We start from the raw sequence: 12266 nt of genomic DNA, 5'->3' as shown, positions 1-12266 counted from the left end.
GTCTTGGAGCCCTTGGCATATTTAGTGTCCGCATACGCAGTAGAAAATCAAATATTTCAGTTGGATTAAAAACAATTCAGTAGGGCACAGAAGTGCAAAGTTTGATATGTTTTATTTTGTCAAACTTGCAATAATGGTCAAAAATGAATTTATATAGGTTGACTGACAGAGGGAGCTGACAGTGTGTTGAAGAATTATGGACAGGGCGCTTTGAAGCATCTGGTTCAAAAACGCATTCTAAACCTTTGGTAGAAATCCATCCATCCTTCCATTTTCTGTGCACCCTGTCCCTTAGTGGGGTCGGGAGGTGCTGGTGCGGGGTCCACCCTAGACAGGTGGCCAGTCTGTCCAGACCTTTGGTAGAAATGGCGCCTTTAATTCCAGTTTGCAGTACAGAACAGAGAAAACTAAAGAGTTTTCAATGTTGTGTTAATCTGTTTATAGTCTAAAAAGAGGAGCCAGCAGTTTATTTGAGGAAATAAAGGTGCAGAAGTTAATTAGTTGGTTAATTAGTGGTTGTGCAGCAGTCCACTGCACGACCAATGCGGCCGCTGCTGCTAAGAATTAGAATTAATTCTCCCTGTGGTTAACTAACGATCAGGAGCGCGGCAGGTATAACATCTGTCCATTTCGGCGAATCAAAACCATGCAAAAAATAAAAAATCCTCGTTAAACACACGCCCAGACCGGGCTAATTTCAACACAAGTTGTGTTAGGTGACTGTTACTCACACTGACGTTTCAATTTTAAAAAAATCTGAGTAAGTCCTGCTGCTGTTTCAGCCTTTTAGTTGGTGGTGGCATTGTACTGAAATGAGACCTATAAAAAAAAATAATAATGATTTTGGCTAGCGTGGCAAACATCTAGAGAAAGTTAGCAGTTAAATATTGGATGAGTGATCAGCCCAAGACTACGGAAGAGGACAGGGCCATTGAAAAAAAAAAAAAAATGTTAAGTGATTTTTAAATTTTATTTCAGTTTAATACGGGAAAAAGGTCAGAATTCTGACTTTTTTTTCTCAGAATTAAGACTATTTTTCTCAGAATTCTGACTTTAATCTCAGAATTTTGGATCTTAATGTACTGTTGATGGTCACCATGAAGGCAGAGATGTGGAGCACTCAGCTTCACTGACAAAGATGTGAGTTGTTTTGAGAGAGCCAGTGACACATTGGTGAAAAATGACAGAATTAGATGGAGGAGCAGAAGGTCATTAAAACAAGAGAGCTAGTCTCTAAAACAGACATGGCTATGGCTTGATGCTAACATGTTTGTTGTTAAACATACTTTTGTTATATTACATTTGTGTTGTGTATGTTTACCTTTTATGAGCAGGACAGGAAGAAGAGAAGTGTAGCATTACCTCCAACTAGTTAAAGTCATAATTATGAAGATATTCAACAAATTCCTCAAGTAAAAAAGTGCAACTTTTATTTTTTATTTCTTTCTTTTTTTTTTTTTTTTACCAGATTTGTTGATTAATTTCAAAATTATGTATTCCTTCCAAATTTCCAAATCTGAAGAATTTTTTAAACCAATATCTACATTATTTAACATTTAGTTTATGTTTTAGCAGTACTTCCTGTTATATTTCTTTATACGTATATTTTACATTTTCTTGCACAGCAAGCTCAGCAGATTTGAAATTGTGTGCTTGTGTAAACACAAGTAGTCAGTCTTTACTCTAAACATATATTCTGGTTATTTTTAGTTAGACCTTCTTGTTTTTATATATCTGTATAGTACCCCCCCCCCCCAAAAAATAAAAACACTGTAAATTGATTAGAAATATTAATCATCTGTCAGATTTCTGAGAAAAAAGTCAGAATTCTGAGATTAAAGTCAGAATTTTGAGAAAAAAAGTCAGAATTCTGAGATTAAAGTCAGAATTCTGAGAAAAAAGTCAGAAGAAAAAAGTCAGAATTCTGAGATTAAAGTCAGAATTCTGAAAAAAGTCAGAATTCTGACTTTTTCCCCCATGTTAAACTAAAAAAAAAAAAATGTAAAAATCAGTTAACTTTTTTTTTTCCGGTGGCCCTAATCCTCTTTAGTACACGACTAAGATGACTAAACCAAAAAGATTCAGTTTCTATATATGAAAGTGAACTGACAACAAGACGTTATAAATAGGCAATATTCATAGCAGCATCCCGACAGACCATTTTACCTCATTCACAAGTTTCTGACTTCTGTGTCGCCGTTTCCCTCCCTTCTGAGAGCTCACTCAGCAGTTCAGAGAGGGGAGGGGGAGTACAGTGACGTAACACTATGCTGCGCCTTCAAAATAAAAGCACGCTAGTTAAAAAAATGTCAAAATCTAATATTTTGCGGTACAATTTTTGGGGGGGACATATCCACCTGGCTTTTATATTGGGTGGGACATGTCCCCCCCTCCCCCCCCGCTTCCTACGCCGCTGCCAAGAAGATCTGAAAATAATTCCAGAAATTTTGATCATTTATATGTGTTTTTTTGTTTGTTTTTTTGCATGATGCATGGTCTTGTCTTTCTCCTCCTGTTTCACAGGGAGGTGAACAAAGGGCATAGATGTGGAGGCCTAATATCAGATTGAACTGCAGCAGGCTGGGAGGTTAGTGGGAAGAGAATTTTACCAGCTGCTCCCCCTGCTGGTCGCTGAGCAGCAACACAGCTTTTTAATATATACAATAAAAAGGAGGAAAAAGCAGTTTCAGTTTTCTCTTTCACCCTTTTTTTCTTTTTGTTGACATTGAAGATAAGCAGAAGTGGGCCCCCCACCTAAAACAATGTACTCAAGTAACAGTAGCACTACTTTTACATTTTTTTTTAGCTCAAATAAAAGTAGTAAATGTAGAAATTCCTCTAGTCAGAGTAGAAAAAATTGTTGGTAAAAATGCTTTTAATTGGATCATAACATCTGGTTAAATGTTTAGAAAATCATTCAGTCAGACAGAATTTTCATGGAACTTCTGCTATTTTAAAGAACTGAAATGCAACATGAATACATGATTAGAAAATAACACATTCATGCAGAAGAAACACTTTTCCAAATCTGATTATTTTCATTATAAAAACCAGTCCTTACGATGAGAACCGTGGAACTGTGTAGTTTCTGGAGCTGAGCTTCCATGTTTTTGGTCATCTTTATTCATAATGTGTGTATTTATGCTCATTAACATCTAAAAAAAAGAGTACTTTACTTTATTAGGAAGATTCGGTGATAATAGGTCAGGGATTGACATTAAACTCTTTTCTAAGCAGAAGCTGAAACACCAACATTCAATGTCATTCATTTTTTTTCTATAGCTCCAATTCACATCATGTCATCTCAGGTCACTTTCCAGTTCACCAGATCATCCAGTCAGATTGATTCAAAGTTTTCTATCTAAGGAAAACCAGCTGATTGCATCGACTCATTGACTCTTCAGCAATCCCTCACACTAAGCATGCTTGTAGCGACAGTGGAGAGGAAAAACTCCCTTTGAACAGGAAGAAACCTCCAGCAGAACCAGGCTCAGTGTGAGCGGCCATCTGCTGAGGCCCACTGGGGTTCAAGGAGACAGAAGCAGACATAGAAAAAGAAGCATAGATACAAAAGGCAACTGTCAACCAGCTCCACAGGCGGCCCTGGCTGCCACGGACGGGCTAACGTTAGCCCTGGCTGCCACACAGGTGTAAGGCTCAACACAGCAGGGCCCACACCTCCGGACCTGATGGCTGAAGGACACTCATTAGAGGACAGCAACGTCTGTCTATATTCTGGCCAAGGAAGACATATTTGTTAACCTGGAAAAATCATCTCTCAACAGAGGAGGTGGTCTTAGACATAACCTTTCACCTACTTACATAAAACTGTTACAATCAAAATCCAGAAGATTCAGCTCCCTCCTGACCTCACCTGACTCACACTTCAATGAGGGATGTGACTGAAACCACTCTGATGAGGGAGTTAACGACTCATCAGAACCCCGTAACGAACATTAACCCTCCCAATATGTCCTCTTTGGCTGAAGCAGAGGGAAGAAGCAAAGCCACCTTCTGTTCCTCCTGATTCTTTGTTCAGGATATTCATCTCAGTGCTCCACATCACTAATTAGAAGTTCATTTCCAGTTGCCTAAAATTAACCTTTAAAGCTTGACCATGACCTGAATGACTGAGAACCTTCACAGAGATATTCTTTGTTCTTTTATTTTTTGGTATTAACAATATTATTATTACCACAACTATAATAATAATAATAGCACTACTATAATTTTATTCACTGTAAGTGAGTCTGCCTTCTCAGACAAACCAGTCCTGTTTCCCTTCCCAATATGGCGGATGTGGTGACGTAGGGCCGCATCGCGGGCTGCGACAGGAAGTGCGTGGATCACAAACCGGAAGCAGAATTTGTTTACCTCTCGAGACCCAGGCGGAGGAATGAAGGGAGTTTTTAGGACTGATTTTTTAACCTCCGGCGTCCAGCTGACGTCATGACCTCAACCTAAGTTGTTTTTTCTTTCCATGAACGCGGGAAGTTTCCGTATTTAGCGCGAAAATTCGGATTTTTAAGCGCGTGTCCGCGCTCAGACAACATGGACCTAAGCCTGGAGGAGGAGCTGTCCTGCCCCGTCTGCAGGGACATCTTCAGGGACCCTGTCCTTCTGTCCTGTAGCCACAGCTTCTGCAGGGACTGCCTGCGTCATTGGTGGAACCGGAAGCAGGTCCAGCAGTGTCCGGTGTGTAAGAGCGACTCGGGCCGTAAGGAGCCCACATGCAACTTGGTGCTGAGGAACACCTGCGAGGCTTTCCTCCTGGAGCGGGACCGCGCCGCGGCGGAGTGTGAAGATGTCTGCCAGCTTCACCAGGAGAAGCTGAAGCTGTTCTGCTTGGACCACCAGGAGCCCGCCTGCCTCATCTGCAGGGACTCCACGCTGCACAGCAGCCACACCTTCAGGCCCATCAATGAGGTGGCTGAGGACCGCAGGCAGGAGCTGAAGACCTCCCTCACTCCTCTGCAGGACAAGCTGAAGCTCCTCAGAGAAGTCCGAGAAGACCTGGACCTGACAGCTGAGCACATTCATTCCCAGGCCCGGCACGCAGAGACCGCCATCAGGGATCAGTTCAGGATCCTGCAGCAGTTTCTGCAGGAGGAGGAGGAGGCGAGGGTGGCTGCGGTGAAGGAGGAGGAGGAGCAGAAGAGTCGGAAGGTGCAGGAGAAGATCCAGGCTCTTGAAGGAGACATAGCTGCTCTTCATGGCACAATCGCTGCTGCAGAGAAGAAGCTGAGATCTAAGGATGCTTCCTTCCTGCAGAGCTTCTCCGCTGCAGCAGAAGTGGTCCGACAGTGCCCCCTGCTGGAAGACCCTCAGCCGGTTCCAGGAGCTCTGCTGGATGTCACCAAACATCTGGGCAACCTGGGCTTCAACATCTGGAAGAAGATCAGAGACACGGTGTCCTACACGCCCGTGGTCTTGGATCCCAACACAGCCGGAGCGAGTCTCTCCGTGTCCCTGGATCTCACCACGGTCAGGCGCGGACACGGACAGAGGCTCCCCAAAAACCCGGAGCGCTTCGACTCTAAGGGCGTGGTGGTGGGCTCCAAGGGCTTCACTGAAGGCATCCACTACTGGACGGTGGAGGTGGGGGGCTGCGCCGCCTGGTTCGTCGGCATTGCCGAGGAATCCTTCAGGAGGAAGAACCCCACTAAGTTCAGCTCAGGGCTGTGGGCCGTCAGCTTTTCCAAGGACAAATATTCCTACTTCTCCCGAGGAGCTCCGCCCAGCTTCCACGCCAAGACGCAGCTGCAGGTCATCCGGCTCCATCTGGACATGGACAGGGGCAAACTCTCCTTCATCGACCTCAAGACTCTCAAGCATATCTGCACCTTCTCACACAGATGGTCTGAGAAGATGTTTCCCATCTTTTACGTTGGAAGCCCCCAGCCGCTGAAGATCCTCCCGGTGTCCGAGGGCAACGATTCAGATGATGATGATGACAACCAGCACGCCGTTGAAGATGAGGACAGGAGACAAGCTCACCCAGGAAATGTGGACGATCTGGAGGAGCTCTGACCCCTTAAAGGGGACCCTTGGTGGGACAGTTTTCCGTCTGTCTTAAGGGGCCCTGGCCCCCATGACCCCCCCTGTTATCAGTGTTACCTTGAATCGGCTCATGGCGCCATTTTATGCAACCAACAGTGTTTAAAACAAAGACAAGAGGAAAGATTTGTTTACAGATGTAGATACGTTTAGGAAAACTAATCCCGGTTCTGATCCAGATCAAAACTTGATGTTTTTCAGAATTTTCAAATAATAAAAGATGTATTAAACTGAATCCATAAGTAAAGTGGATTGAAAAATAATGAAACCTTATTATTTGATTTAAAAATGTTCGTTGGATTGTGCAGCGTAGATTTCTTTAAACCCTGTTAATCAGAAGGCTTTTTATTTAATTTTTTCAAAAAATTACATTAAGCTGGTTTAACTTTTCAGTATTGCTCTAAAGATCAGTAAATATTAGTGTCATAAAAATCCTTAATTTCAATCAGACATCATTTTAGAACAAAGCTGAAACGGAGCAGATGAACAATACTGACATCTACTGGTTGATGCGTAACACTGCAGTTGTCTTGTTGAAGATAATCAGGATTTGGTCAAATGGATCCAAACCAACATCTTTGCTTCGGAAAAATAAATTAGAATGAATTATGTTTAAAAACTCCCAATAAGTATTTTTTTTTCTATTTTTTTCCCCACTTTTTATGTATTTGGGGTCCTAAAGAAGGGAATTTTAGATTAGATTAGATTTTTTTTTTTTCTAAGAACAGTGTTTGAAATCCGAGAGGTTTAAGCTTTTTGAGGTTTTTGGGCCTTGATTTGCTCAGTAACTGGATAAACTGGGACCTTAGTGGGAGCCCAGTGGTTTCCTCCAGCTGAGAGGATGAAATGGAGTATTAGATCTGGTTTCCGGTTCTATGCTCCTCCTTTTAATCTTAAACGCTGCTGCCAACCAGCTGGTAAACACCAGCTTTACTGGTTCTGACCCCAAAGCCATAGAGAACCTTCGGGGTGGGAATACTTTTCTAATGGTGAGTGTTAACTGAACAACTGTTGTTTGGTTCTTGTTTTATGATTTCTACCAAAATATAAAAAAGGAATAAAACAAATATCTGAGAGCATCCGTGTTTTGTTTTTTTTCTTCTTTAATTGATCACTAAGAATCACAGCTTTATGAGAACAAATCTCACATTTTCAGTTTATTTATAAAGCGCCTCATGTCATTTCAAGGTGTTTTACAGAAACAGTTCAACCAGATCATCCAGGCAGATTTTTTCCAGGTTTTCTCTCTAAGGGCGCAATCAGAGCAATCCCTCACACACAGTTTAAATCACAAATTTATGAGTAGTCGTCACACATTAAAAGGTGCAAACTACAGATTTAACAATCAAACATATATTTATTCAAATCACAAATTTATCCTGAAAATAAGTTAACATTTTTACTTTAAGGACCCAATGTAGCTCCATATGTCAGAGCATCGTCGGGGTTTACAGACTCTGTACTCCTTATTTGGGATTTTTTTTGGCTACTTGTATTTTGTGCAAATAAGTTTTTAATTTGTTGACAAAAACCAAACCCAAATCTTAAAGTGAATTACCTAGATGGACTTTCATTTACAAATTTACACACCTACTCTTCCCTTTTTATTGACATTAATTTTACCCCATATGTACCTTATCCTAATTGCAGTAACTGTTGGGAAGAAATCCATAATGGAAATGCCATTGTAGATATATCTCTGGAGCTGCTTCTATGGTCTGAATTTATGGAAGCACATTTGCTTCTTTATCATCCATTTCTCTAATTTCAGTCTGGATAGATGTTTCTCCTTGGCTCTACCTTTGTTATACAAAATCCAAAATACTCAGGTTATCCTGAGCTATCTCTATAGTTATGCTGCTATAGGCTTAGACTGCTGGAGGACATAGGGACCCCTTTTTCATCATTCTGCTTCATTCTCTCTCTATTCTCCCACTCTGCAGAATCTGTTAGTTCAATCTCTAACGTTCTGCTCTCTCTGCTTTTTCTCATAGTAGCTTCATCTGGTCTGTTCCTGTTTGGCTGTGACTCCATCCTGGAGAGAAATATCAGCTGTGCTGCTGCCATCAACACCTTTGTTTCTAGATGTTGGAGCTTGGCCTGTTTTCCAGTGTAGTCCTGTTTCTCTGACTGTGACTAACTGGATGTGCTCTCTTCATCCTCTGACATGGGAGCTGGCTCGGAGCTCGTCTGCCTGGCTGTGTGTTTCCTGGACGGGGCCGCCTGTGGAGCTGGTTGACAGTTGCCTTTTGTATCTATGCTTCTTTTTCTATGTCTGCTTCTGTCTCCTTGAACCCCAGTGGGCCTCAGCAGATGGCCGCTCACACTGAGCCTGGTTCTGCTGGAGGTTTCTTCCTGTTCAAAGGGAGTTTTTCCTCTCCACTGTCGCTACAAGCATGCTTAGTGTGAGGGATTGCTGAAGAGTCAATGAGTCGATGCAATCAGCTGGTTTTCCTTAGATAGAAAACTTTGAATCAATCTGACTGGATGACTGGTTAAAATGTCTCTTTAAAGTGACCTGAGATGACATGATGTGAATTGGAGCTATAGAAATACATTTAAAAGAATTGAATCCCTTCAACTCGGCAGTGGTCTATTAAAGGCCTTTCTGTTTTAAAAAAACCCTCAATCTAACAGTAATAATTTTTACTTAGACAATTATAAAGTTTCTAATGATTTAGGCTATCATAATAAGCTTAAAATATTTTGAGTTGTTTACCAAATAGAAATATTTATCAGTGGATTTTAATGTTAACAGAAAACAGAATCTTTCTGATCGACCTTATGACCTCTGACTGCTTCCTCCCATCACTGCTGATGTCTTTCCTGCCTGGCGTTGGGTTTAACACTCAGAAATGTTTGACCACAAGCCGTAAACCAACCTGCTCCTTTCAGCATCATCACCATCAGGTGAACGCCGCAGGTTTCATGTCCTTCAGGCTCTTTCTTCCATCCAATGAGAGCAGAGACGAGTGGTGATGTCATCGTATGGCTGCCGGCAGCAGCTTTTATTTGTGTGATTTTCACCATATTAGACCAAACCGGGTTTCAGAACCGGTGTTCCAGAACCAGAGGAAGTGATGATTAATGCATTGCGGACAGATTACACAGCACTCTATTAAAAGCCCCAAACTCAGCAGATCAAATGGAATAACCCCACCAGTCCGGGTGACGCCGCTTCCCGGGAACGTGGACCCAGAGAGCGCAGGAATTCCTCACATTCCTGCAGGCAGTAGGTCATCTCACCTGATTCGCTCTGAGGGACGTTGGTTCACTTAAACCCTGAAGTTGACTCTGATTTAAAGACTCTGAGGTGGGATTTTATTTTATTCTATTTTTTAGAATCCCATCGATTTCTAGACAAAGTTATTTTTTTAAAGAAATCTTTTCATTTGGGTCGCCTCCATTTCCCCTCCAGGCCGTCTGGTGAGGGTGGAGAAAGAAGTACGGATATCTTAGACCAGTTCTCCTTAGACGTCAACAGGAGGCTTCCTGCTGCTGGTTTTCAGACTGAGATGGTCTCTCCAGGGGCCCCCAGTCCCCCAGCTCCCCATCAGCCATTTCTCATCCTCTGAGAACACCTGCAGTCACAACACTGCAAAAAAAAAATCTGTCGGTTTTCATTAAATAACCTCTTTTTTTCTTTGTTTTGAGCTGATAAGTACAGAAGCGTATTGCATTACGAGATAACATCTCATAATGACAAGATACTGATCTCAAAATGATGAGATAATACACTACCGTTCAAAAGTTTGGGGTCACATTGAACACTACAAAAATGGAAATCTAAATAAGTCTTTTTTGCTCAAATTTAGTGCATTTTTTCTTGAATTGAGGAGGTAAGTGTGACACTTTGCCAATGTAACGAGACAATTTACAGTTAAAATAAGAAAAAAACTATAGTTTTGTCTTAATTCAAGCATATATTAGCTAATTATCTTATTTTAGGAGTAAAAATACTAATTCCATTAGCAGATCATCTTATTTACCTGCTCAAATTAAGGGTAAATACACTTAATTCAAGACATTTTTCACTTATTTCTAGATGTTTTTTGCAGTGAAATGTCCTTATTTTTGAAGGAAAAGCACTGTACTTTTCAATGAAAATAACTTTAAACTAGTCTTAACTTTAAAGAAACACACTCTATACATTGCTAATGTGGAAAATGACTACTCTAGCTGTAAATGTCTGGTACGCAAGAAGTGCCCATCCAACCAATCCAACTTGTGGGAGCTGCTTCTGGAAGCGTGGGGTGCAATTTCTCCAGATTACCTCAACAAATTAACAGCTAGAATGCCAAAGGTCTGCAATGCTGGAATTGCTGCAAATGGAGGATTCTTTGACCAAAGGAAAGTTTGATGTAAAGAAAAAAAATCTTATTTCAAATGCAAATCATTATTTCTAACCTTGTCAATGTCTTGACTCTATTTTCTATTCATTTCACAACGTGTGGTGGTGAATAAGTGTGACTTTTCAGGAAAAAAATTGTTTGGGTGATCCCAAACTTTTGAAGGACAGTCACTGCTGAGCTACGCTACATGGAACCTGAACAATGAGTGGATTGTCAGATTTAATCTGTTTTTATTTCCTTTTACGTGTTGCAACACTGGGAAATACTGAGTTTCCTCAATGTGGATGGAATTAGTTTTAGTTTTTCAGCATTGTGCAGGTATCTTAAGTCCTTAGGTCTGTTTAGGCGAAAAAATTCCACTCTACTCTGACTTTTTGGAAGTCGCACTGTTCCTGCAGGAGCATCTAAACCATCACGGGATGCTTTATGGTTAGAAATTAATGCTTCTGAAATGCATTCCAGCTGTATGGTACCTGCTCAAAAATCCTAGATCCTCTAGGATTACAGCTGAGGCTTCACAGTCATTTAAAACGACCAGGTTCCAACTTCATGCAGCATGTCGATTCCAGAGGTGGAAAGAGTACTAAAAAATTGTAGTTGAGTAAAAGTATCTTTACTTTGCCTAAATTCTACTCAGAGTAAAAGTAAAATTTCCCATCTTAAAATTTACTCAAGTAAAAGTACAAAATTACTTCATTTAAAATGTAATTTGAGTAAAAGTTACTTAGTTACTTTGAGTAATTTAATGCAAAAAAGGATGAGTCATGAATGGAATTGAGCACAAGGTGTTTTAATCGACTTCAAGGCGTATTTCAGTGGAAATCCACACCTGCTAAAGATCAGCTGGGCTAAAGAACATACTTCCTCACAGCACAAGGACAGTCACAACCTGAACCATAAAGTGCAAACAATGTTCAATCCTACTGTCCAACAGACAACACCATGATAGGAATAAAGAAATTTAAACTACATTTTAAAGTTTTCAAAATGCACACAAAATTAAATGCCCAAAAGATACCGGAAATCAAACTAAAACGCAACAGGATGCCACTGTTATTACCAAGTTCCTCATTTAATGATTTTAACTGACACTTGTTTTACTTTAATAGTGATTTTTAACTGACACATGTTTTTACATCAATTGTTTATATGTTTGAATTGTGTAAATAAAGTGCTGTTAAAGGTCAAAAGTCTTCTTCTATTTTTTTAATGGCGATTAAGTGTCGGGTTCCGTGACGCAGGGGTTTAAATTTCCGGCCGCTTTAATTTTTTCACCATCAGTATTTTTATTTTATTTTTTAACTCAGTAACGTGAGGGGGGTTTAAATGTAGCAAAGTAAAACTACTTAGGTTAAAATTAATACTTGAGTAAAAATTACATATTTCAAAAACTACTCAGAAAATTACAAATTACTCATAAAAAGTACTCAATTACAGTAACGTGAGTAAATGTAATTCGTTACTTTCCACCCCTGGTCGATTCATATGACAAACTAAAACCAAACGGAATCTGTAATAATGGAGCTGCTGACAGATTTTGGCGTATGGTCATAAGGCTGCATGCTTACTGCACTAGAAGTAATCCCAGGGTTAAAGCTGGGTACTTTATTAATGAAGTGGAAAACAGGAGCGGAGCTCCAACACACATCAGGTCAGAGCTCGGTACAGAAAACTGTTCAGTGGAAAAGATGCAGATATTTTAAAGTAATCATGAAGACCAGTTTTCTGAGAGATGCTTCATTACTAGCTCATAGTCATACCACTACCCCACCGTTTTTCCTTACATACTACACTTTAATGTAAAAGTCAATCCACCTGTATATAAGCCATCCTGATTGTACATATGACACCTCAAAT

The 12266-nt window shown here is 40.6% G+C and overlaps 1 protein-coding gene across 1 annotated transcript; it reads left to right on the top strand.

Moving 5' to 3' along the window:
* The first annotated feature begins 4346 nt into the window (after nt 1-4346).
* On the top strand, nt 4347-7134 carry LOC119779857 (tripartite motif-containing protein 35-like). The gene has a single exon (XM_038279683.1). The coding sequence runs from the start codon at nt 4552-4554 to the stop codon at nt 6028-6030; it is 1479 nt and encodes a 492-aa protein (XP_038135611.1). The 5' UTR covers nt 4347-4551; the 3' UTR covers nt 6031-7134.
* Nucleotides 7135-12266: the final 5132 nt, after the last annotated feature.

This window comes from Cyprinodon tularosa, unplaced genomic scaffold (assembly GCF_016077235.1).
Source record: "Cyprinodon tularosa strain WSP-4 unplaced genomic scaffold, ASM1607723v1 ctg152, whole genome shotgun sequence".
Lineage (NCBI taxonomy): Eukaryota > Metazoa > Chordata > Actinopteri > Cyprinodontiformes > Cyprinodontidae > Cyprinodon > Cyprinodon tularosa.
Note: the sequence above shows the minus strand (reverse complement) of the source record. Positions and strands in the feature narration are given on the sequence as shown.

Coding starts and splice junctions, on each gene's coding strand:
- LOC119779857 (XM_038279683.1), top strand. CDS start 4,552: ATGGACCTAAGCCTGGAGGAGGAGCTGTCCTGCCCCGTCTGCAGGGAC.